General features: G+C 38.8%; 1 protein-coding gene across 2 annotated transcripts in view; it reads right to left on the bottom strand.

Annotated features, from left to right (window-relative positions):
* Window positions 1-27,455, bottom strand: part of grm4 (glutamate receptor, metabotropic 4) — a 157,910-nt gene that overhangs the window by 16,500 nt on the left and 113,955 nt on the right. For both annotated transcript variants that reach the window (XM_060868120.1, XM_060868121.1), the window contains exons 4-7: window positions 9,998-10,133; window positions 9,331-9,485; window positions 8,825-8,965; window positions 3,093-3,293 (exon numbers count right to left, since the gene is read on the bottom strand). In XM_060868120.1, the coding sequence (XP_060724103.1) occupies window positions 3,093-3,293; window positions 8,825-8,965; window positions 9,331-9,485; window positions 9,998-10,133 (633 nt within the window). The remainder of the gene's footprint in view (window positions 1-3,092; window positions 3,294-8,824; window positions 8,966-9,330; window positions 9,486-9,997; window positions 10,134-27,455) is intronic.

Below are 27,455 nucleotides of genomic sequence, written 5' to 3'. Positions count from 1 at the left end.
CCATCCATCCATATTCTGTATCACTTACAGTATCCTACACAGGGAGCCTGAAGACTATTCCAGGGGCTCTGGACTTAATGCAGGGAAAGACACTGGACAGGATGCCAACTCATTGCAGAGCACAATGAAGCACAGACACTCGTATACCCATTTACACACAACATGAAATTTATAGATGCCGGTCAACCTATAAAACATGCCTTTGGGGCAGAAATCAGAGTATGAATACAAAAACCCTAAAGCATAGGAAGAACATGCTGAAGCGGGAATCAATCCCCAACCATGGAGGTGTGGGATTAACCTTTATCCTTTCAACACTGAACAGTTTGACTGAATAGTATACTGCTGTAGAAGAGTAATGCCTTTTACTAGCAGTATCCAGTGTCTTGCACTTTGTGTTTGGTTTCTCTCAAGTTTACTTTAATGCCAATGTTGCCGCTGGCTTACCAGTGACTATTGTTAAATGCATTAACAAAATAAATTTGAATTGAACCGAATTGAATTGCATGACTGATTTACCATTAATCCAACTATGCAACTTGCAAATCCTGTGGTTAAGTTTGTGTCTGTAAAGTGCAATTCTGAAGAGAAAGCTGCTGTCCAGTTGCTTTGAAAGTCTGAGGGTATGGCTCATCAATTCAACTGATGAGGTCAGGAGTTCAGAGAACATACTCCTTGCTACTTTCTTCTCTACACAGCAGGCAGTCTGACCAGCCAAGAATCTTTTCAAAAGGTGTAATCACTGAGCAGTGCATACAATCACACTGACACTTCTAGCACTGCAAGGTAATTTTCTAATATCCCAATCCATAAGCAATTTAGCACAAATTATGTGGTTCTTGAGAACTGCCAAGCTTCAAAACATGTTTAGGAAGTATGATATGCCGACACAGATTTACTAGAGCTGCTTGGAGGTAATATGAAGCAACAGTTGTTCATGAAATTTTTGTCAACAGTCAACTTCAGTGGTGATGCAAGAAGTAGCAATATTTTGACCACAAGGAATTAAAAAAATCTAATTGCATTCGAATCCATGCTTTACTGGCCCCTGCATGTATTGGGTCTGATTTATCCGTCCAATATTTCATGACCTTAGTATATTCTATTCATTCTTAAGAAATATACAAACAAGATCGGTATTTATAATTGCAAACGTTTTCCTTCTTCATTTCTATCTGCACTAAATTTATTTAAACATTTTCTGACCAAAGAAATTTCAAGCTTATATGCTGACAAAATCTGAATAAATTGTGCTTTTGATAAGTGTGTAGGCAGCCAAAGAAACTGCTGTAGCAGTTCACTCATGCTGCGTGTACTTCGCCTGGAGTGAATGCTGCATGGATGGAAAACTGACTGGGATGCTCTGTCCTATTGAAGTCCCTAACTAAGCTCACTCAAAGTCCCATCAAAGCAGGAAGTGTGTGTGTGTGTGTGTGTGTGTGTGTGTGTGTTGTGTGAGTGAGAGAGAGACAGAGAGAGAGAGAGAGAGAGAGAGAGAGAGAGAGAGAGAGAGAGAGAGAGGACAAGTTACCAAATAAGACAACCATGTAAAAACTTTATGTTCACTATATTAGGAACATCTAAACACCTGCACATTCAGGCAGTTATCTACTCAACTAATTATACGGAAGCAGTTCAATGCAAAATATCATGAATATACTGTTTAAGAGCTTCACATCAAATTTCAGAATGAATACAGAATCTCTGTATCTTTGAGCATGGCATGGGCTAGAGGAAACAACTAGTTTCCAGTCCTGAAAGTCAAGAACAAGGATCTGAGGAAATAAATGTTAGAGGATCATTAAAACCCGTTCTTATGTACACTATTAATACATGCAGACCTGGCCACAAAGTTGGAAAAACAATTATCTAGGAGGTCTTTGTATGCGGGGGGCATGGTGGCTTAGTGGTTAGCACGTTCGCCTCACACCTCCAGGGTTGGGGGTTCGATTCCCGCCTCCCCATTGTGTGTGTGGAGTTTGCATGTTCTCCCCGTGCCTCGGGGGTTTCCTCCGGGTACTCAGGTTTCCTCCCCCAGTCCAAAGACATGCATGGTAGGTTGATTGGCATCTCTGGAAAATTGACCGTAGTGAATGAGAGTGTGTGTGTGCCCTGCGATGGGTTGGCACTCCGTCCAGGGTGTATCCTGCCTTGATGCCCAATGACGCCTGAGAATGACGCACAGGCTCCCTCTGACCCGAGGTAGTTCGGATAAGCGGTAGAAAATGAATGAATGAATGTCTTTGTATGCTGTAGCATTAAGATTTCCCTTCATTGGCACTAATGAGCTTAGGCCAAACTTGATAGAGAATAACAACAATAACAGAATAATAATTCCAAAATAATGACAATAAGAGCTCTTGTTAAAAAAAAAAAAAACAAACACAAAAAAAAATCATAAACACATGGTTTGCCAAAGTTGGAGTAGAAGACCTCAAGTGGCCTGCACAGATCCCTGATCTCAAACTAAACAACACTGGACGAGAAGACTGAATTGTTGAGGTTGTTATAGAAACAATGAGGAGATGTTTTGAAATGAGATGGTTAGGTGGCCACTTACTTTAGACCATATATTCCATTATGAGAATTACTTCCCTTAATTACTTAGAATTTCAGTGTTGTCAACTATGCAATGATATGATACTTTCTCAGTGTATTCTCAGTGTTATTTGTTGATTTCTGTTAAAGAAAGAGTTATTGTGTGTACCCTGTCATGGACCTGAACAGCAGTGTTGTGTCAGTGTTTTTTCTTTAAAAAGACTCATGATTCATGACCCTATTCAGTTAAAAAATGAAGACAGTATAATTGGACATGCCTTTTAGATAACCCTGCCACTGAAAGAGTGGAAAAAAAATGGGATTACCTAAATAATATATGGATAATTTGCCTTGCCTATAGAACCTGCTATTTGATAGCCTGTTCTATTACAGTATCTTCTGGGATAGGCACTATTTAGGTGGATATTGTAAATACTAATTGATCAAATTGTTTTAGGCGAGCAAAAAAAGGTTGTCCATGAAATACCATGTGGCTTCACATATGATAAAACTGATGTTATAAGGTGAGATATACAGTATAAGTTGCACTGTACCTGTTATCTTCACTTCACGGATGTACTTTAACAGGAGGGCTCCATCGATGGGGTCCATTCTGGAGCAAAGTCCCACTTTGGCAGGACACAAATCTTTGTGCATGTTATGGAGAGCATGGGCCATGGTGTATACAGCATCGATCACAAACATTACTTTTCCCTCCTGCTCATATGCTGAGTCTTTTCCAATCCTCTCTTGATCTGGAAATGAAAAAGAGATCAAAAATATAGCTGCTTTCAAAAGAACTTGACCATTACTTAAGTATTAAGGTGTTTTTTGTAGAGAAAAAACACTGCCTGAAGCTATGGGTTTAACAAAAGAGAAATCTTCTATCAGCTCTACCATTGTGTTCTAGCTAATACTGGCTAACTAGCCCCTAATTGTTATTACTAATAATATATAATATCTATTAATATCTCAAAGGGGAAACCGTTGATGTGTAATTCTCATTCTCTTTTCATCTCTCCTTATTTAATTAGTAGGATTTTAAGAGTTGAACACCTTTTAAATAAGTGTCAACACAAGGTCACACATTACCAGTGCAGCAAGGAAAACCTAAATTTATAACTGACATCAGTGTTGTAACATTTCTGTTGAAAGAAAATCATTCCTTCCTTTGCAGTTCATTTGTTCCCTCATTTACAGTTTGTTACAGATCATTTCAAGACTGAGGTAAACACATTTTTTATTCTAGTACAGAGAAACAAGTCAAATTCTTGTCTGTATTGCATATTTTATAAATGTGGTGAATAAAGAGCTGGTTGAAGAGTGTTGTTTCTTTCTTTCCATTCTTCATGGACAACAAATATTACTGACCATATTACTAAATATATCCCAAGAAATGTATGAAGTTGATTGGAAAACAAAACAAAAATATTACACAGCTGTCCTATAGCTGTCCGTCCAGAGGTATCTACAGTCCTGCAATGTAGATATTTCTACACACATTTCTGATCCAGCTAATTCATACTAATCCAACCTCACTGAATAAAAAGACCATATTTGCCTGTTTTCAAACTGACCCAGATTGAGTTATTTTTAGCACAGCCATTTTTTTTTTTTTGGATGTAATATGTCTTAATCCAGAACCACAAAAGCCTAGACAGCTCTTTATAGATTTGATGGAATGACTTAATGTGTCTTCATTTGCATTATCTAAGCCCTGCATCATGGGCTGAGTCTGATGAATTGAACAGATCTTTTAATACTTACTAAGGGTGGAAAAACATGCAGTAAAGAGAGCAAGCAAGTTTAATTATCTTTCCATGCTCCTCTAATCATGCCAGACAGCTGTATATTCATTAGAGCTGGATTTACTCCGCCTGTTTGTTTTATTTTTTAATTATTATTTATAATTTTTTTTTATAAGATCTTAATTGGCTAGGAGCATTTTCAATTATGACCCTGCCGAATTAAACTGGGAGACGTGCTAGCAGATGTCATGGTGGTGGGTCTCAATTGTGTAGTGCAGTCATCAGAATAAAGCTTGCCATCAGTTATGACAGTGCTCTCTTGTGTTATCAAGAATGCTGCTATGACTTTGTGTTTAGAATCAAATTGTTCAAGTAGCCTTATAAAGCCGTAATGTATTTAGTACATCAATATGGAAATATCTAAAGGGTGGTTAACTGAATTATAGATTTTTTTTGCCCAAAAAAGTTACTGTAGTTCTTAGATAATGTGTGAGTCTTTTATTTCAGGGATTGTAATTAGCATCACTTCAGCCCAGCCTACTCCAGAAAAGCAAAGGCAATTTAACAGCCTGACAAGCCCATGAATCTTTAAAGGCCCAAATTAAAGAAGTGGTAATTGTTTGCCATAAGCATTACTGCAGAAGACAAAAAAAAAATTGTCATCATGTGACTCCGTTAAGACTATCAGGGTGGCTGCTGCTTCAGGAAAAAATATACATCAATCTCATAACTGGAGAGAACTGGCTCTACACATGCTTTTTCTTTACTCTTCTCTTGTATTTACTCTACAGACTCCCACCCATCCATACAGTTACTCACGTTTTCCATCACTATGTACCCAGTTTGTCACACTATAACACACACATAAGAAAGAAAGAGAGAGAGAGAGAGAGAGAGAGAGAGAGAGAGAGAGACTCCTCATCCTCAAATCAGAGCATGCCCACACATATTCAGCTGGCTCACAGTGCTTTTAGAGAAAACCATTTGGATTAGCTGAGGCATGCTTTTTTTGAGGGTTTACACATCTTTTTTTCCTCTCCTTTTCCTCTTTATTTATACATAGTGTCCGTATGTTACTGCTTCTTTGATAAAATATTTGTGGAGGAGTCACACGCCACTCTGCATATTCATCAGGCATGAGTTTTGGCACAAGGATTTTCTAATCAAACATACTGCAGCAAATATAGTGTATAAATAATACACAATGCATGTACTGTAGAGTATGCATTTTGTTTGAGACAGAAATCACAAAACACCGATGCACACACAAATAGCTTGAGGGTATGTGTCCAAGAGCCAGACAGAATTATTTTTTATTCAGCATGCCTGTTTAAATCCTATACTGAAATATGTGTTGTGAATGTGACTTTATTGACACATGGGGCTTCTAACCATGTAAGATGAATATATACTACCCTAAACATGCAGGTGGAATTTTTCTGCAAAGGAAACTATGCGCATGTTTGACAATAATCACATGTTCTGAGCCTCTAAAGCTGACCTTTAGTGCAACCCATCCAAATGCTTCTTTGCTATAATGGTGGAAGTGAAAGGTATCATCTTCACCCACTGTTCCTTCATATTGCAATCAATACTTCACCCATCATACAATCCTTATAGATAAAAGATTGGTTCCTGCCCTTCGGCTTTGATCAAATCAATTTCACAAAATCCTTTAGACATCAACTATCCCTTGCTCTCATTTGGCTTACACAAGCCATCAGGGAGACTTAGAAGAGTGCTGCAAAGGCATTTTAACTTGCTTTCGCGTCACCAGAGATTTTGGATTTGACAGTGTAGATGCTAAGACTTATTAAGAGTGACAACAACGGCAACAAAATCATCTGGAATATGACAAGACCCTCTTGTGTATTGCTGATAAATCCACCATAATCTGTTGTGTACCAAAACAATCTGAAATAGCCCCTTTTTCCTCTTTCATGACTTCCCAACAGAATATGTTGTGAAAGTCTTGTCTGCCCTGCTGTTCTTTCATTCCTGCAATGAAAAGAAGCCCAAACTACAGGCCAGGAACAGTACTCAGTAATTTATGTCTGATTGACTAATATCATCTGCTAAAGAGCCAGTCATCACATATTCAACAGCAATCCAGTTAAAAAAAAAGAGATGATTCAATGATTCAATCCATTTGATGACTGAAATTATATTCATTGTGGAAGTGTATATATCATCTGGTCTCTTCATGTTTGTTTGTTCTTTTTAAAAGGGGGACATCATGATGACGGTTTGAACACACACAGAGAGAGAGAGAGAGAGAGAGAGAGAGAGAGAGAGAGAGAGAGAGAGAGAGAGAGAGAGAGAGAGAGAGAGAGAGAGAGAGAGAGAGAGAGAGAGCATTGGGATGCAAGAATATCCAACCCTTTATTCATAATAGGGTATTTGGGAGGGATGAGTAATCAGGGCATTGGTGTTATTCTCTGCCATCTAACACCAGTGAATGATAGTAGAATTACACTTTTTGAAAGGCGGGCTCTTTGCAAAATCTTTAAGAAGTCATTAGATAACTTAGGGTCGTTAACTTCCAAAAAGATTTCTTCTTTGACCCATTCTGATAGGGAAACACTCAGAGTTCTACTTTTAAAAGTTCCCCTAGAGGGACAACTAAACAGGTAGAAACATATTTTATATTATACTGTAACTGTAATTGTACAATTGTTTGTTCCTTCATTTCCTAAACAGAAATCTACAATATAATGGAACATTTCATTCAAATGACGTTGAATCTGAATGCCTATCTGTTGCCTTCAGCAGCCTACATCAAACTTCTCTAGCTGTTTTGTGTTTACAGAAATTCAAGTTTTGTGAATAAAAATGATTTTGAATTGGTTCAGTCATTCAGCATTATATTTTGAACATCTGACATCATCATTAGTCATCAACAATGTCAGTGGTAATTTTGGTCGATCTGTGGGTGAATGTTGACTCATGCATGTGTAAGTTTGTTGGTTGAAGCACAAGCCTGCTGCTTTAGTTACATTTGTATCAGCACAGAAATGTGAAAAAGGCCTACAGAAAATTAGCGGACTTACGCATGTTTACAAAATTCATAAAGATGACATTTGGAGAACTGTGAAGCTATGGTCAGATGAGTCATCTTGAAAGCAGTCAGCTATAAAAATTAACTTGACTGCAAAGCCAGAGCTTGACATCCCTCCTGCCCTGTTCACTGCCGCAGTGCACATGCTGTGTGAATAGCATCCTCTAGCAAATCTGTCTCTAGAAAGCCCTGCATCCTTCTCATAAGAACACAACGCACAGTGATTGGCCACAGCCAGAGGTTTGTTGCTATGAGACAGCTGCACTGGGTGTCCAAAGGGTCAAGTGCTGACTGCAGATGGACACAATGGTAGAACGCCACTCCCTTGAGACATGAATCAATTACAGGTCATCAGCCCTTCTCTAGTAGATTTGACTGGTTTTATAAAGGTAGTGCAGTGGAAATGATGCTTAGCCCAGGAGTTTTGTGGGAAACAGTTTTATAGTTTATAACTTAGACACTGGTAGACATAAACACAAACTAGATGCATGCACATCAGACAACGGAGTGCAAAATTCTCTAAAATTGCCTGAAATTCACATTCGGTTTACTAAGCTTCGTGTCTAAAATGCTTTTATATAAAGTGAAAAAAAGAATTTGGAAGTTCAGTAATGAAGATAATGTGTTAATGAATGTTATTCTTATTAAATAAACACTCTATTATCAGAACAATTAAATATCATTAAAAAACATTATATACTATTTAATTAATATTTGGATTTAATAAGAAGGGTACTGCGTGCAAGTAAACTGTGCTAAGCAGTGTGTGTCTATATATATATATGTGTGTGTGTGTGTGTGTGTGTGTGTGTGTGTGTGTGTGTGCTATTGAATAAAAACATATCCACTGAATATGAAGCTTAGGGCAATACTCATGGTGGAAATTTACACCTGGTTTTAGGAGGCAGACCAAATTACATGCAAAATTTGAAGTCTAATTGCCCAAGGGTTAGTTCATCAAATGAAATATGTAGTCCGGAGCACTTTCTATTTTTTCTACTTTTTTTTAGCTGACTTCCTGCTTTTTGCGCTTTTCTCTCTTAAATGCATGCACTATGTATGAGGGAGAGAAGCGTACTTTGTGTCTTGTGTTAAATGTTGTGTTAAATTGCGAATTTAGGCTCATATGCCAGCTTCAGACATAACACACTAGGGTTTTTTTTGCACAGAAAAAAAGCATAAAAAAACAAACAGGCACAAACAGCTTAGTACATCTGGCCCTGAGTGCTTCTGAATGGATTTAGAATCCTGTGTGTATTTTCATTCTCTCTCCTTCCTCTCCATTACCCTCATCCGCTACCAGCCACCTAGGCACACACACAAACACACTCACACACACACACACACACACATACATACGCATATTCTGGGCTTCTCACACTCTCTCTCACCACCTCTCTCATTCTTCCCTTCTCTGTTCCCTGTTTCTTCCTTTAAGAAAAAAGGTTTTGACAGTCCTGAAGAAGCCAGGATTTCTTACTTGTACATTTCTTTATGCCCGATCCTTTCTTCAAGGCATGCCGATTGAGCTTGCAGTTGAAATTGTTCTCCCAGAACTCAGCAAACCAGATGTTCCTCCTGTTATTTTCTAGTGTCCGACTGGTAAAATAACGATCAAATCCTGAGAGAAGATCAATAAAATAAGTGTTATTTAATGTGTTCTGTCAAAATCAAATGAAAGGGCAGAGCTCCACACTTTAGATGACATACAGTGTTGCAAGACGTTTAACCATTTCTTGATGTGTTTTATTAAGATTTGATGACATTTGGACACTTCATTGGACATTATCATCAGTAAATAGCACCATTATGTTGTAATGCATAAAAATAGGCAAGAAACGCTTTTCCCATACACTTTAAAGTTGAACTTTTAATTGAACTTTAAATTGAACTTGCATTTAATATATACATGAAGCAATGCACTAACATATATTTTACATATAAAACATTCCTTTGTATATCATATATTTGTTTGAGCTTCCTTACCTTTAATGGACTGGCGCTTTGGTAGGATAGTAACAGCTCCCTCAGCCATCTCCTCTTGGTAGAGCACAGGAGAAATTTTAGAACCCCAGCTATCTGATCCTACCCACAAGAGGTGACCAGTCAAATTGCTTTTCTTTGCTGCCTGCAGCAGCCTCCTTCAAAGAGAACAGAATAACCAGATAGTGTAAGCATTATTTTACCAGTTCCCTCCAAAGCCAGTCACCTCAATTGTACTTTACAGTCTTTGTCCAAAAAAAAACATATTACAAAGCCTGTCAAAGACTTTCATTTAGAATAATTGTAAATCGATATATAACTGACCATTCTGTATTGACCATGTCTAACAATGAGCTATATGCAGCAGGATGCTCAATCAGACAGAGAATTCAAGATGGGGAATTTTGTCAAGCCCCTAAATGATCATCTTTTCTAAATCAAAACCAGCAATAAAGGCTGATAGGTCATCGCACTTCAGATACAGGAAACTAAAAATCCATCCCATAAAGAATTGCTAAACTGCTTATTATGGCTAAACCGATGGCACAAAAAGTCTTTAATAAATAGACAGAAACTTACAGATCAGTAATTACATTGGAATTAGTTGAAGGCTTTGAGTCATATTCTGTTTAATTCAATGTTAGCACCTTATATCATCCTTAAGACTCACCTTATATCATCCTCATTTGCAAAAATAATGACCACTCTTGCATTTGGGTTTTCGACCAGGCGATGAATGATCTTGTCAAATTCTCCTGCTTTGGGCTCACGGGGGATCTTAACTGACTGGGAGATGCAGACACTTCCTGTGAAAAGATGAAACAACAAGAAAGAGAATTGCATAAATTCTTAATCATTAAGGTTGTCACCATTTTGGACCACAAGAACCACTCAATTTCCTTAGATTCCCTAATTCATCACACCACTAAAGAGGTGACAAGAGGCAGTGACTCTTAGCAATTCTGACCTACTTACTGTACTTACTTTTTTGCTACTTGGTTGCTGCTTTTACATTAGTAACAATATGCCCTATGTTTAAAGACAGACTTGTAATGGAAAATTGGATACAGTCTCTTTTCGACTTAATATATAATTTTTTTTAATCCAAACTTTTTACCAAAGACCATCATCACAGATCAAAGAACATGCTTCTTTCACTAACGGGTGTTGTGGGGGTGTCTGTGTGCTGCCACAGGGGCATGGGGAAATGTACAGTACATTTATATTTACAAAATTCTGAGACTCTGTAGCATATTGGTATTAGGTAGATTTATAAAGATTTGAACATCATTTAATGCTAATTTTTGTGGGAGATTGATGAGACTAGACGAGATGAGATTAGACAACTAAAAAAACAAGCAAAAATATGACAACATACAAATCAAATCAAATCAAATCAAATCAAATTTTATTTGTCACATACACATACACACAGGGCACGACATGAAGTGAAATGCTTTTTGCGTCTGTCCGGTATTTAAGCATAAAAGGAATGCAATTAGGGATAAAAAAATAAAACCAAAAGGAGATAGATAAGACTATATAAAAACTATATAAAATATGAAAATATGAAAATATATATACGGAAAAATAATGTATATACACATTGCATATACAAATATTATACATATTGTAATTCATTCAATTCAATTTATTTGAATAGCGTTTTTAACAATTCACATTGTCTCAAAGCAGCTTTACAGAAGTGTAGAAGCAGAAAAAAAAGTTTAAAATTAGTTACAATATATTACTAACATCTATCAATATTCCTAACGAACAAGCCAGACGGCTGAGAAGAAAAACTCCCTGAGATGATATGAGGAAGAAACCTTTAGAGGAACCAGGCTCAGAAAAGAGCCCATCCTCATTTGTGTGACACTGGACAGTAAATAATGTGAATGTAAATAATGTCCTTTCTACAACAGTTTATAGTTGTGCAACTAAGAACTCATGGGTCAGCACAAACTAAATGCTGATACAGCTCAGACCATACAGCTGACTGACACAACAATGGTTCAAAGTTACTGATCAAGTATTGTATATTAGTAAAAAATGTGTACACTGGATTTTATTTTTTGCTCCCAGTGATTTCCTAGTTAGGTAACAACTCTACATTGTTGTGCAGCCCTCAATTGATCTTCTGTACACTGAACAGCAATTTATAAATACCCTTATTATGAGATATTCTTAGCTCAGTTCTTTTTCACCTTTTTCATGTCCCCAAATTGTTTCAGCTCTTGACAGCTTTAAGATGATTTATTTGTCCCCATCTTTAAAAAGGTAAGGGTTTGGCCTGTATTTGTTGAGAAAAGATCACTGCATGGGTTTAGAAGCAAAAAAAAGAAAGAAAACACCCTTTAAAAATGTCCCATATGACAGAGGCCATTCTTACAGCCATATTCAGGGCTATCTATATATTCCATTTGTACCAAGGGGCATTTGAGATGACTAATGAACTGTAGTTAAGAGACCTTGTCTCCACAGGGTAATGAGCGAAGGGAACATTTATAGAGACAAAGCCAAACTGTGAGGGAAAGTCAAGCTGTGACTCATCAAACCACTGTTTATTTTAGTTCAGCTGTAATATACGAGTTACCAAATATGAGGTGTCAGTACATTTTTTGTATAGTGCACAAAATTGCATCAACAGAAGCAAGCACTCACTTTTGTTGATGCAATTTTGCACACTATACAGAAAATTCACTGATACATCCCATCTCACTTTCTGCTTTTTCTCCATTTCTTTCTCTTCTTTAACTTTCCATTTTATTTCATTGCAGCAATTTTCCATTGTCTTAGACAAGTCTGCAAACGACCAAGAACATGTAAAGAGTGAAGACATGGAATAGGACAGTTTGATTTAAATAGATTCACCATTTGAATCTGCTTTATTGCACTGAATATGTGGGACAAAGAACTGATATAGCGCAACATTACCCAGGCAATGGGCCTGCTGAAAAGAATGCACAGTACTGAGACAAATCCTCTGTTGACTCTAATATGATGGTCAAGCAGCCAAAGCTTTCATTGTTCATCTATGTCCATTTTTTCTGTTTTCTTGCCTAAGCTTTGTAAAAATAAATCTCATTAAACAAGCACTCAGATCTGAATAGATTTACTCTGCACACTGTAATGGCTAACTGTGCAGTCACATAAAGTGAGATATTCTGAGTGCGGCAAATACTATTGAGATATAAGGTAAATAAATCAATTAATAATAAATAAGGACCCTCTCTAATCCTTCACAGCAATAGCATACAGCTAGGGATGGACATCAGGCTTCAGTAGGGCTCTTTCCAGGAAGGTCCATTATATTAATGACTTAATGGGCCATACAGTAGATTGTTAATTGCTCTCAGTGAATCCAGAGAATAGGAGTGTATGAACAAACTGTTATTGGTGCTTATGTCAGCAAATATTTAATAATAAACAAATAATAAACAAATATCTCACATAAACCTATAATGGCAATAAACATTTGTATTACTGGGAAGGTTAAAAATACATGATTGAAATAGGTCTAATATCTTCAAGCTCCTCTTTGGATTAGAAAATGTCCACCAATTTAGAAATATTGTGTAATACAGCAAATCAAGTGTAATATCATTTTCAAGTCTGCTGATCTAGTACAGTTTTGCTGTGATTTTAAAGGTCATATCCGTAATAACACTCCTCTTCTTCAAATTTTCTGGTGTACATTCATCTTCAGAAATCACTATATCTTTGTCGGGGTCATCATGAATCCACAGCCTATTCCAGAAACTCGAGGCAGGAATACACCTTCAATAGGATGACTCACAAGGCACTACACTCACACACATTTACACTCTCAATCAGATCTAGGGGAAATTTAGAGTTTCCACTTACTGACATGTTTTTTGAAAGTGAGAAAGAACCCCCCCTGACATAAGAAGAACACACAGATTTCCACACAGCAGTAACCTGAGCTCAGGATCGAAACTAAAGCTGTAAGGCAGCAAAGCTAACCGCCACGCCACAGTGCGGCCTAAATGAATTGATTTAAATAAACTAAATTAAATTAGTCTAGAATATTTTTCTAATTAAAGACATAAAATCCAAGCATCCCCAGCATGGGAGTTGTAGTGATGTAAGAGAATTACATTAACTATGCTGGTAGTGATGTCCTGTACTAATGGGTTTCATTATTACAAGTTATCATAATTGGAAAACTGTAGACAAAACCTGCAACGGAATCCCGTAACACGGAAACTGAAAAACAGCATTTGCATGTTCTTTTTTATTTTTCAGCTAACGCACAGTTGCTATTTCTTTCTTTTTCTTTCTCTGTGTCAGTGATCCTGTGAGGAAACTCACAAAGCTGCCACAACTTTGAAAGATTTAACAAACCATCTTTGATAATGTTTAAAGAGTCAATGCTCTCTGATGAATTTCACTTAATGGATGACTTTCAGTTGAGGCTAAAGAACAGATATTATTCCAGACCATTGCAAAGCAATAATATGTCTGTTTGTTGTCTTTGATATACTGTACATATATATATTTGGGGGTTTTTTGTTTGTTTTTTGCTGTTTTGCTCAAAAATGGAGATTTCAGGAAGTCTCTGCACTAATTTCTCAAGATCCTTAGCTGATTCCGACATCTTGGTTATCTAGGATTAAAAGAATCATAGTTTTTATGAGTTACTTATGAATTCATTCCACACTGTCGTAGAGAGTGAATTATGAATAAATTATAAATTATGCATGTTTCACAGCAACCTTACATTTAATCAGTAATATTATATATGCAATCTGGAACAGATTTAATCTTGTCCAAGCAATACTTACCATATGAAATATTTGAATATGTTTTCTAAGGGTACAAAAGTATTAAAATGATGTATTAAATACAAGTGGAGTTGTATGGAATTTGCACTTTAAGATGTAAAATAGTATTCTATACTCTCCCTGCCTACAGGTGAATAACCTCAGGAATATGAATACACAAACATACACACACACACAAATACAGTAGGTTTAGATTAGAATCTCTGTGTGGAATCTATTAGTAGGCAAATTCAGTTCATCTAAAATTTCAGGTTTATGTTTATATTGTGTAGAGTGGACTGTTTTTGGCTTTCCTGTTATTAAAGCCTGCTGTGACTGAAAATTACTCATCAAGTCAGTTGTGGCCCATGCAGACAGCCTATTAACAGTGGCCAACAGCCCCCCACCACAACACCACCACCCCGCACAGTAAACATACTGTGGCAGTCACCCCTCAAAACCCATCCAATTTAATCCACTGTTTACAAAAATCGACTCCTCAAGGTCCCTCAGCTGTAGCCACATTATAAATTTGGTGTATTACTGCAACTCTAAGGCAACTGAAAGTACTGAACATGATTGTCGTTCAAGGGCAGTCAATAGAGCAAATAGATACAAGAGTACAAAAAAAAGTTCAACTATTTACCTTTCAACCATGTGTGTTTGTACAAATATTGTAATTTGCTAAAACTTTGGAAATCATTAGCGCACCATATGATTCAACTGATTCTTACAAAACTAATACAAACACTGTAAAACAAGATGATATTGCATCTTCCAGTAATCTTTTTTTACAAATTGACCAGTAATAAAAAAATAGTCACCTAATCATCTTTTCCATGGTTATAGCATGAACTGGTTCACGTTTCTAGACTATATTATTAGTGATAATGTTTCTTAACTGCACTGTTAACAAAAATAACCATATCAGTGCAATAAACTGTATATTACTGTATATTACACTATTTAAGGACATACCTATACCCCCATTTTCCAATCATCCCAGACCTACAACTCCCAAATCTGCCACCACCATATTCCCTTTTCTTCGTCTGTTAGTTTTCACACACTAGCCAGCTATCCCCCATCCAGGGAGGGTGAATGCTTAACATGCATTTCCTCCACCGTACACAGTGTCTGTCAAGCATATCTTTTTTAACAGCTGCTCATACTAGATCACAGGTCAGAGTAACCAACTCAGAGGCAAGCACTATCTGCCCTCTTCTGTGTACATGACATCGCAGAAGCCCATGACTTGCTACTGCCTTGCTGATTGACAGTGAAGAGAGTAATGGCATCCCTTCCACCCTGACAGCATAGCTAATTTCTCTTTCTTGGCTCGTGGCCATGGATGGCCGTGGCATCATCAGATTCAAAAACAGGCAATAGGGTGGAACTGAGATTGCACAGCATCACAGATCATGTCGGTCCCTTCCTATAGATCAGTGACCGGAATCCTTGAATGGAGGATGCTATGCTTACAGCAGCAAGTGGAATGATTTTCCACCAGGTTAAACTCTGGCCTCAGTAGTGTCAGAAAGTGAGTTTGGCTCAGCCTCTATGTCCTGGCATGCTCCACTGCACAGACTCTAATCTAGATGAATAGGATTGTGGGAATGCCACATTGTGTGGATTTTCGTGCAATATTATTTACCTAAAAAAAAGACAATATAATAATTGCAGGTGCAGGAAGGGGTGTGAGAAAACACACAGTCATACATACGCCTCTGCACTTCATACAACGTAATATCAAATTCTATCACTGTATTAAAGCAAAAAAAAATAAAAGATGGTGCATTGATATTAATATGCAAATAACCAGTGTTGTAATGTAACGGAGTACAAATACTTTGTTACTGTACTGTACTTAAGCAGAAATTTCATGTATCTGTACTTTACTTCGCTATTTAAATTTGTCAACTTTCACTTTTACTCCATTACATTTCCTAGATAAAATGAATACTTTTACTCCGTTATATTTCCACTAAGCATCTTCGTTACTCGTTACTACAAAATAAAATCAGAAGAAATGTGTGCGACTGCAATAAGGGAGGTTTGGCGAATCACTGCTCCTAGATTGCATTACGCTCCGCACACTCTATTTCAGCATAATGTTGCCAAAGGAGGAGGAAGCGCAACTGAAACAGCCATGGAAGCACCTACTGGAGGACCTCCCATTATCATAGACGACCAACCCGACGACAGTGGTGAACTCGGTGAACAGGGTGAAGAAGATAACATTATACACTCGTGGCCGTATTTGCAAGAAATGTTTCTGTACATTGGAATGAAAGATTCTTCCTACCGGATGAAGCACCTCTTATGCCTACCAAAAATCACTGAAATTTTACTTTTTACTTTTAGTTCAAATACTTAAGTACATTAAATATCAGAAAATTACTTTTGATACTTAAGTACAGTATGTATCAGATACTTTAAGACTTTTACTTGAGTAATATTCTAAAAGGTAACTTTCACTTCTACCAAAGTCTTTTTCTAGTACGATACTTGTACTTTTACTCAAGTATTGCTTTGTAGTACTTTATATAACACTGCAAATAACAGATATTGACTCAGTTTACAGGTATTGCGCAGACATGTTAAACAAGCTGCCCCCTCAAAATCCATGAGCTCTCTTATGATTATTTACTCATTCACTCACTCACTCACTCATTTTCTACCGCTTATCCGAACTACCTCGGGTCACGGGGAGCCTATCTCAGGCGTCATTGGGCATCAAGGCAGGATACACCCTGGATGGAGTGCCAACCCATTGCATGGCACACACACACTCTCATTCACTCAAGCAATCACACACTACAGACAATTTCCCAGAGATACCAATCAACCTACCATGCATGTCTTTGGACTGGGGGAGGAAACCGGAGTACCCGGAGGAAACCCCGAGGCACGGGGAGAACATGCAAACTCCACACACACAAGGCAGAGGCGGGAATCTAACCCCCAACCCTGGAGGTGTGAGGCGAACGTGCTAACCACTACGCCACCGTGCCCCCCTGATTATTTACTGTGAAGCATAAAATAGAATTAAACAAATAAATCCTTATGTTAGTTTAAAATATCATTAAGAAGTACTGGTTGCTTGCACTGGATGTCAACCCTAGTTTCTCAACTTTCGCCTTCTACCTATTACATCTGAGAGAACGTCCGTCGTGTTCCCACCTTAGCATCATTCTGACTGTTTTGACTTTGCTTCAGCTGTGTAATGAAAAACAAAGAGCAGGGTTTTTTTTCTTAAAGAATGTAAGTCTGTGTTTAGTGGTCAGAATGGCAAAAGCAAGCACCTTAATTTGTAATCCATTTGGCTACGTGTGTCCTTAAATGAGTCAAAAGTAAAATCTAATCTACCTTTCTGACTGCTGCAAATGTTATTGTCTATTCCTAATTGCATTTCACTTTATTTTAATCAATGTAGCACCATAATGAAATGTAATCACTAAAGAATTACAGCCCTCTATTGATATGCAGGTATGGTAGAGACAGTAGTTTCCGACAAGGGCAACACGCAGATGGAAATTATTCTTTTTTTTTGTTAATTATTTATCCATTATTGTTTCAAGTCATCCAAAAACATTACAGAAATATTGAAAGAAACTAATGTGTATTCTTTAATTGGCATTAGAATGAATTTCTAATCTTACTCACATTGTTTTGTGGTGTTAATGTTCAGATTAGAAGTGAGAAATTTGTGTCTTTGAAAGAGACAATGATCCTATTGGGCCTAATGTGTTAACAAAAAAATCCTGAACTGTTGATGGTAGAGATTTTAACTGTCTTCACTATAATGATGGTAGTATGGCTTTCTTTATAATGCAGATAATGGAAAAATCACTTGTTTTTTAATTTAACCATATGATGATTTCAAATCATTTCTAGGGCATAGTGTCTGGTGGGTGGGGTTTGATAACACCTACAATAATCACTACTACCGGATACAATACCCCAATATTTATGGTAATATCCATGATCAACTGAAACATATACAGAAGTTATTCATTTTGTATTATTGTTGTTCCAGATCAAGTGTTCATTCAATTCAGTTCAATTCAGGTTTATTTGTATAGCGCTTTTTACAATTGACTTTGTCTCAAAGCAGCTTTACAGAACATAAACATAGAACAAAAGGTTAATATAAAGAATAATATAAAGATTAATAGAATACAGAATTCAAGATTAATATTAGATAGATTTAGTTCACAATGTGTATGTATTTATCCCCAATGAGCAAGTCTGAGGTGACTCAGGCAGCAGTGGCAAGGAAAAACTCCCTTAGATGGTAAGGATACCTTCTTGAAAGGAAACCTTGAAAGGAACCAGACCAAAAGGGAACCCATCCTCATATAGGTGACACCGGAGGGTGTGATTATAAATATACAGTCAAACAAATGTTGTATAGATGCAAAAGATCACATGGAGTTCACATCTTCTCTTTAGTATCACAGAGTCTGACTGGAGCTGGTAGATCTCTAGATGCCTCAGGATTCACTGAGTCGGCCTCGTCTCAGTGGATGTCCAAAATCTTCATCGCACAGAAGACGATCGGAGCTGGTACAATTTCTGGATGCCTCGGGATGGGTAGAATAATAAAATAGATAAAATAACTGGAAGCCCACTGAGTTACACAAGTTTGTAACCTAAATTATTGTCTTGCTATACAGCACGTGATAACTGTGTGACGGGGAGCACAGCTAGCTTTGTAGATGCAGAGAAGCTCTGCTTAGCAGACTATTGTTCATTGTTGGTCAGTAATGGACAGTAGAAAAACAAATAAACATGTACTCAGAATGAGGTAGGACAATATGACTTAATATAGCTAAAGAAATTCCACATGTATTGCTAATGCTAGCTAATTTAATGCACTTTACCTACAGTATACAGTAGTTAGCAAAAGCAAGCTAGCCAAAACAGCCTTGTGTTATGTTAGCTAAATTTTATTGTCTTCTGTGGACAGATGGCAGAAGTTCTATTTTATTTCTGTTGTCCGGTATCTGAACGTTCTTAGGTGACGTGAAAAGTAACAAACAATAAATAAGAAGAGGGAAGCTGTGTAATGACACTGCAGATTTAATAAAGCTAGAAGCACATCCATTCAGACTTGCTTTAAACAATCCCAAATTGACATACACACACGCGCACACTGTTTTTAATGCATGTAAACATTTGCACCTGTTAATGAACTCTAGGAGAAATAAGCTGATAAAGTTGATATTTGTCCATTATAATCCACATAAACAAATTACATGTTGACACTAAACCCTATTTCCTATCACAAATACATGCAATTATGATTATCAGTGTCATTTCCTTTTTTTATACACTGCTACTTCTATTACTCTAATAAATATAGCATATACGTATTGTCCTCCTTGTTTATGGTTTTGAAATTACAAATATATTCATTCATGTTCAAATGTTACATGCCAATTTGTGCACAGATTTAGTTTAGAAAAGATGTGTTTGATTATACAGACATCCCAAAAATGAAATGAATAAGGAACTCAGTCCTCTCAACCAACATTTTTGGTTTATTATGATCTGCCAAGCATGGTTCAACCAGAAAGTGCAGGTTCTTAAAACCTAAATGAATAAAGACTACAGCAGAAAACAGGGCCTCATTTTATAAAGATTCTAAGAATAATTTCAGAAAGCTCCTAATTTAGTTTAAACATTTTTAACTAAGAATCTTAGCTTAAGATTCATAATCAATCTCAGAGCAACTGTGAGGAAGGAAAATTCAAAAACTTTTATGTTACAGAGGAGGCAGGACTAACCACGTTGGTACTGTAGGTATGACACATTCTTTTAAGGCTGTGATTGGTTGTTCAATAAAGAAAACATATAGGGGCGCTTTTAAAATATAGTTTATTATACACATTCACTTTGTCTCTATATTAAGATATTTGAAGCTTTATCGTGTAGGGATGATGCTCATGACTGATCATATTAGAGACGTGCTAACATTCATATGTTACAAATGTAATAAATGTAATGTAAATGTAAACATCTCTGACACAGCGCAGAAATGCCATAGCACCAAATTATTCCATTTCTCACTATATATTCTCACTATTATATATTATATATATTCTCACTATTCTCACTCAATAACTCACTATCATTATTTAATATTGTATACAATACATTTCTTCTCCCTCTTCACCTTTTGGCTAACCCTAACCCTAACCCTTCTCCTCTGCTAAAGAAACTCTTAAGCCTCTTAAAAGTCCTCCTCACTACTCCTAAGAGCTCTTTTAATGGTTAAGATGCTTTGTAAAAAAAAAATTATCTTTACTAGAATCTTCCCTTTAGTTTTAAGGGGAAACGCCCACATTTCTAAGAATTTTTTTAGAATTTCGTCACAAGGAGCAACTCGTTGCACTAAGAATATTCATGAATACGAACCTATAGCTTTTGTCTTACTATGCATCCTAGCTATAATATAATCTTACAGATAGTGGTGATTACTTAGACTTGGAGTCAATCTACCCTGAAAATCTATTTGTTTAGTCAGGCTTAGGTAAAGGCACAGATCTGGGGAGTTCATGGGTATGAATTGTTTTGGTAAACTGGGAGATTTTGATGCTGCTTCACTCCCCCAGTCTCACATATTCACTCATGCTTGCTGATGATGGAGCAGCAGGATGTATTTTGTTCCTCGGTGTCCTCATGCCTGTGTTACCTTCTGGCTCTCTCTTTTTGTTCTGCTGTTACAGCTAAAATGGCTGGGGTCTCCATTTGCTCTCTGATTACAACATATACCCTTTTGAGTCACTGTAATGTGTTATTATACCAGACAATCTGTCCAGCAAATTACACATGTACTTCTGCTTCCCAATACAACACCAGTGCCAAAACCATATATGGTTTTCTTGTGGTGCTCTCCTCCATCTGTGGACCTTCAGTAGTTGTCTTTGTTCTGATTCTCTACTTATACTTATTTCTGCCTGAGAATTCAGCTATCTTATTAGCAACCTCCAAAATGTTTTAAATATGAATGCCAAATACTTCTTACATCTCAAGTGAATAATGTCATGATTAAAAAGTGTCCCATGCTCATTGTATGACCCTTCTTCATAAAAAGATCATATTAAATATTTTGTATTCCCTACTGTTTGTCTTTACTCTGGGGGATGATGGTATTGTGTTTATGACATTTGCCTCTTTCCTCCAGGGTTGGAGGTTCAATTTCTGTCTCTGCCCGGCGTGTATGGAGTACTTCCTGTGATTGGAGACTGTCTTGTGTTTTCTTCCCCAGTGCAAAGACATGCATGATAGACTGATTAGCATCTCTAAATTCTCTGTAGTGTGTGTGTCATTGGGCAATGGATTAGTACCCCTCCAGGCTCCCAACAAACCTGTGTGTATAGAAAAAGCATGATAGGAAATGGATGGATATGGATGTCTTCTCTCTTTCTTGCTCTCTCTCTCTCTCTCTCTCTCTCTCTCTCTCTCTCATATATATATATATATATATATACACACACACATACATACATACATATATACACACACACACACACACACACACACACTCACCAGCCACTTTATTAGGTACACCTGTCCAACTGCTCGTTAACGCAAATTTCTAATCAGCCAATCACATGGCAGTAACTCAATGCATTTAGGCATGTAGACATGGTCAAGACGATCTGCTGCAGTTCAAACCGGCGTCAGAATGGGGAAGAAAGGTGATTTAAGTGACTTTGAACGTGGCATGGTTGTTGGTGCCAGACGGGCTGGTCTGAGTATTTCAGAAACTGCTGATCTACTGGGATTTTCACGCACAACCATCTCTAGGGTTTACAGAGAATGGTCCGAAAAAGAGAAAATCTCCAGTGAGCAGCAGTTCTGTTGGCGCAAATGCCTTGTTGATTCAAGAGGTCAGAGGAGAATGGCCAGACTGGTTCGAGCTGATAGAAAGGCAACAGTAACTCAAATAACCACTCGTTACAACCAAGGTATGCAGAAGAGCATCTCTGAGTGCACAACACGTCGAAACCTGAGGTGGATGGGCTACAGCAGCAGAAGACCACACCGGTACTAGTAAGGTGTACCTAATAAAGTGGCCGGTGAGTGTATATATCAAGGATTCTCGAGGTTTCACATCTCACATTGTTTAAGGGAGCTCAGGGATCTAAATCTACATCAATATTTCTGTAATGTTGTTTTGTGAAAAGATCTGTTGATAAAACTGAATACAGAATTGAATACATGGTGTGAAACCCTCCTGCTAAATTTCACAATATGTTGGTACTCACAGATATCTGCTAATGTCACTCAGTTTCATAATCAAGAAACAAAAGTATTAGCTTTTAGGCTTGGCAGACTAAAACTCAAGAGGCCTGTGCGACAGAGCTTTGGACTTGAGTTAGAGACACACTTGAATCCCACATGGACGGACTTGCACTTGCTGGAGACTAAAGTCTCATGAAATATTATCTTGAATAAAACATGAACCCAGAAAAATCTAAATGAACTAAGACTACGAACCCCCCTAAGGTTTAGGTTTTTATTGACCTGCCATCCACAGTAATTTATTGCAGAGTGAAGCTCACAGCAATACAACACCAAAAAATAAGTTCAGAGCACAGGGTTGGGAGCAGACTTGTTTTCACAACATGGCTGATGTCCCAAAAAGGCAAATCAGAAAAACAGATGTCTATGGTTTAAAAATTAGAAAAAGAGATTAAAATGAACACCAAATGGTTCTGTTATTCTTTTGATACACTGAATCATATACATCATGCATTATTATAAAGTTACTATAAATTCAGGAAGTTAACATAAATGCTACAAATATTTTGATTTCTGACACATTTACTTCCTAAGAAGAAACGAGTGCCTACTAAGAGCTATAAACAACATCGCATTGGCAAAGTTTTCCATATTCCTGGTCAGCATATGCAGATGCTTCAGAGGACTTTCACAGTGTACTGCAGTACAGACCCCGTGACTAGCTGTAGGAGGTTCAGAGAAGAGGTGAGGTGTTTTATTCAAACACGGGGTGAGGAAAAAATACAGGAGCAGTAAAAAGGAGCCAGGAAAAATCACACTCTGATTCGGACCACAGCGAATGTGCCCAGTGTGAAAACCACCTTAGTTGATTTTCTGGGCGACTCGATCAGATTATTACAACTACCACTGTGCAGTTCAGTTCCTTCCACTGGCTGATTTTTCTTAAGTAGCATCTGCTACTAAATGTGTTAAGCTTTGGGAGGATGAAAAACACTTTATCTACAGATGAGAGCTGCAGAAATTGACAACACAGGCTATGATACATGTCAATTGTTTAATATAAAAATCGTTGCACTTATCTTTAATAAGACCACAATGTATTAATGTGAGAACACGACGAAGGCTATTTCCTTGTTTGTATGTTTTGTCAATTTAATAAAATAATTCCAAAGTTTTTGTTAATTTGACGTATTTTACTTAAAGAAACCATGTCCATGGATTGAAGGACAAGCTGACAAAGCAATCATCTGCTTTTGTTAAGTAGAGATAATAATAGTATTCATAAAATTGAGTCCATGAGAATTAGCAATGTCCCTTATTAATGATGTACCCTCCGATTTCCTATAGATGTTTCTGCTGTGTTATTACAGCTGTTAAAATATGTGAGCAGATAAAGTAAAATAAAATATATTATGTTAATTAAAAAAAAAACATTTTAACTGACTACTCTTTCAAAAAGGTGTGGAAAGATGTACCCTTCGTCTCTATTATAAGTTATGCCTGAGGCATTATTGTAAATGTTGGCAATTCAATGGTAGCTGTGTGCTGCATGAGCTCATTCAAAAGCTATCATGCATGTGTGCTTTAGTATTTTGTATTTAAGTTATCAATGAAAATTATGTGATTAAAATTATACGATATGGAGGGACCTATAAAATGGAGACAGTACAAATGTACAACGATTGGTTGTAATTCCTTAACATTTAATACAGCACTTAATTTAGGTTCCTTGAATTTAAGCTGAAAGCCAAATTCCATTGTCAGTCTCCAGTCAGCATTAGTAGAGGTGTTTGAGGAAGAAAAGGTTAGATACTTTGTCCTCTAGGGCTGGATGTGGGCACTCCTGGTTTACACTCCTCTTCTTTCTATCAGTACTATGACACTTTTATCATAGTGATGATAATAAGATTTCAGACATAACCGCTTGCTGCGTAGATAATTATGTTGTAGGCCTCAAATATTATCTGAGCCATGCACATGCAACATTTAGTAGCCTAGACAAATCCCTTAAGTAATCAGTGTAATCACATGCATGTACATCTCTGTGAATTATTGCAAAATAATTCCTAAACCAAATCTCAAATCTTATACTGATATATTTTGAGTCACTCAATTCTGTGTGACATTACTGATCGTATTAAAGGGTGAGTCAGCAGTGTGAAATGAAAACAGCCCAGTGCACTAAATGGTACATAATAACATGTTTGTCACAGGATACAGGGTTTCTGCAGGGTTTAATCAGTCAAATATAAGACTTTTTAAGACCTTTTTATGACCATTATGATTTGAATTTATGACCTACACGAATTATGATAAATAACCAGTCATTAAAATTCCTTTCAAAAGTCTTTATTATTGACTTTCATTGAAAGTACAGTAACAAGTTTTATTATTTAAAGAATAATTCTATTATTATAGTATTCAACACCCACAGGACCTCTGCTTTCAGTGTGGAGGTTGATCCGAAACCACTGTGTGTGTCACTGGATGCGACAGAAACGGAATCCCGCGCTGTACTTGGACCGGGTAACGTTTGTGACGGAGCCGAACAAAACGGAAACTGCACTGCCATATTGAAAAAAGGCTTCAGTATTGAGGAAAAAAGGAGCTTTTCCCCATACGCAGTACTCGTTCCGTATCTCAGGGAACCGAGGTTACGAACGTAACCTCGGTTCCCTGAGATACGGAACGAGTACTGCGTATGGGGAAAAGCTCCTTTTTTCCTCAATACTGAAGCCTTTTTTCAATAACGCAGTGCAACTGCACTGCCATTGGTTTAATCTGTAAACTTTTTTAAAACCAATGACGGCGCTGCGTAGCTGCGCGAGCCTGTGGCGATGCAGCGCGCCAAAGCCCGCTAAAAAGGGGCGGGGCGTATAGCTATAAAAGCAGGCAAATCGCCAGAGGAAATCAGGTCATACGACTGAAGCGACGACACTGAAGCCGCAGCCTCGTGGCACGGCATATAACGCAGTACTCGTTCCGTATCTCAGGGAACCGAGGTTACGTTCGTAACCGAGTACGTTCCCTTTCGATACTCCACTCATACTGCGTATGGGGAACGAATTCAACCGCGCCGTGCCACGGTAGGGAACGATAAGACTTATCTTGAGCACCCTGGGGCCCAGAGGATAAGTGAGAGGGCCGGAGCCGTCGAACCCTTGACGCAACACTGCTAAGAGGGAGCAAGCTCCCCGGAGGTGGTATGATGACGGAGTCTGAAGAGGCCGTCGTATCAAACCGAAAGAACCCGAGCGTGCAAGGTCGGGATGTCCAGGTTATAGAATCTGACAAAAGTGGACGGCGAGGACCAACTGGCCGCCTCACAGATGTCCTTGATAGAGACACCACCAGACCAGGCCCATGAAGAGGCCATCCCTCTAGTGGAGTGGGCTCTTACTCCTATGGGGCACTCAAGACCCATGGAAGAGTAACATAGAGCAATACCGTCGACTATCCAACGCGAGAGGCGTTGCTTTGAGACCGAAGACCCCTTGGTGCGGCCACCAAAGCAGACAAAAAGCTGGTCAGATTGCCTGAACGGCTGTGACCGCTCAGTGTATACCCTCAAAGCCCTCACTGGGCAGAGTAAATTCAGCTCTTGCTCACCTGACAACAGAGGCAGAGCCGAGAGAGAAACTACCTGCGCTCTAAATGGCCTTGAGAGAACTTTAGGTACGTAGCCATGCCTGGGTTTTAAAATGACCTTTGAGTCATTGGGCCCAAACTCAAGGCATGCAGGGCTCACCGAGAGGGCCTGCAAATCGCCAACACGCTTGACTGATGCTAGAGCAAGTAGCAGAGCGGTTTTGAGCGTTAGGGGCCGAAGGCCAGCTGACCGCAGCGGTTCAAAGGGAGGCCCTTTGAGCGCTTCAAGGACCGTGTGAAGGTCCCAAGTGGGAGCGGTGAGAGGACGTGGGGGCTTCAACCGCCTAGCACCTCTCAGGAAAAGCACAACAAGGCCGTTTCGACCCACTGATTGGCCAGCAATAGGAGCATGAAATGCTGCGATGGCTGCTACATACACCTTGAGCGTGGAAGGGGTGAGACCCTTGTCCAGACGCTCTTGGAGAAATGACAGTATCGGAGATACGTCACACTCAACAGGGTCTTCGTTCCGTGCGGAGCACCAGTCAACGAAGACTGACCATTTCTGGGCGTAGAGGCGTCTCGTAGACGGGGCCCTCGCCTGAGCAATGGTATGTAGCACGTCCTTGGGGAGGCTCAGAGGCTCCCATCGAGGGACCATACGTGCAGAGCCCAGAGTTCTGGCTGCGGGTGCCAGATTGTCCTGTTCGCCTGAGAGAGGAGGTCCCGCCTCAGGGGGATCGGCCATGGGGCTTTCATGGAAAGCCTGAATAGCTCCGAGGACCAAACTTGGCTCCTCCAGAGTGGGGCCACCAGGAGGACTCTGTGCCTGTCTTCCCTGACTCGTCTGATGACCTGAGGGACCAGAGCGATCGGGGGAAAAGCGTAAAGAAGGAGGCTGGGCCAGTCGTGGGCCAGCGCATCTGTGTCCTTTGAAAAATAAGTTGGGCAATGAGAGTTGCTTTCTGAGGCGAAGAGGTCGACCTCTGCCTTCCCGAAAATCTCCCAGATTTTGAGAACCGTCTGGGGATGGAGCATCCACTCGTCCGAGGGGACGTTGCTCCGCGAAAGCATGTCTGCTCCCAGATTCGACTTGCCAGGTATGTGTGTCGCCTTGAGCGATTGCAACCTGGGTAATGCCCATTCCAAGAGGCGCTTTGCCAGCATGTAGAGGCGGCTGGACGAAATGCCACCTTGGTGATTTATGTAGGACACCACTGTCATGCTGTCCGACTGGACTAAGACATGGCGCCCTTCCAGGATCGCCTGAAACGATCGAAGGGCTCGTTCTACCGCCAGCATCTCGAGGCAGTTGATATGGAGATGGCTGTCCTCGTGCGACCACGAGCCGAAGGCTGGTCTGCCCTCGCACAGAGCGCCCCAACCCAGGTTGGACGCATCTGTTGAGACCACCGTCCTTCTGGAAACCGCCTGTAGGGGTACTCCACGGCTGAACCAAACAGGGTTCATCCAAGGTTCCAGGGCTGCTAGACAGGC

The sequence above is a fragment of the Tachysurus vachellii genome, chromosome 4 (genome assembly GCF_030014155.1).
Source record: "Tachysurus vachellii isolate PV-2020 chromosome 4, HZAU_Pvac_v1, whole genome shotgun sequence".
Classification (NCBI taxonomy): domain Eukaryota; kingdom Metazoa; phylum Chordata; class Actinopteri; order Siluriformes; family Bagridae; genus Tachysurus; species Tachysurus vachellii.
Note: the sequence above shows the minus strand (reverse complement) of the source record. Positions and strands in the feature narration are given on the sequence as shown.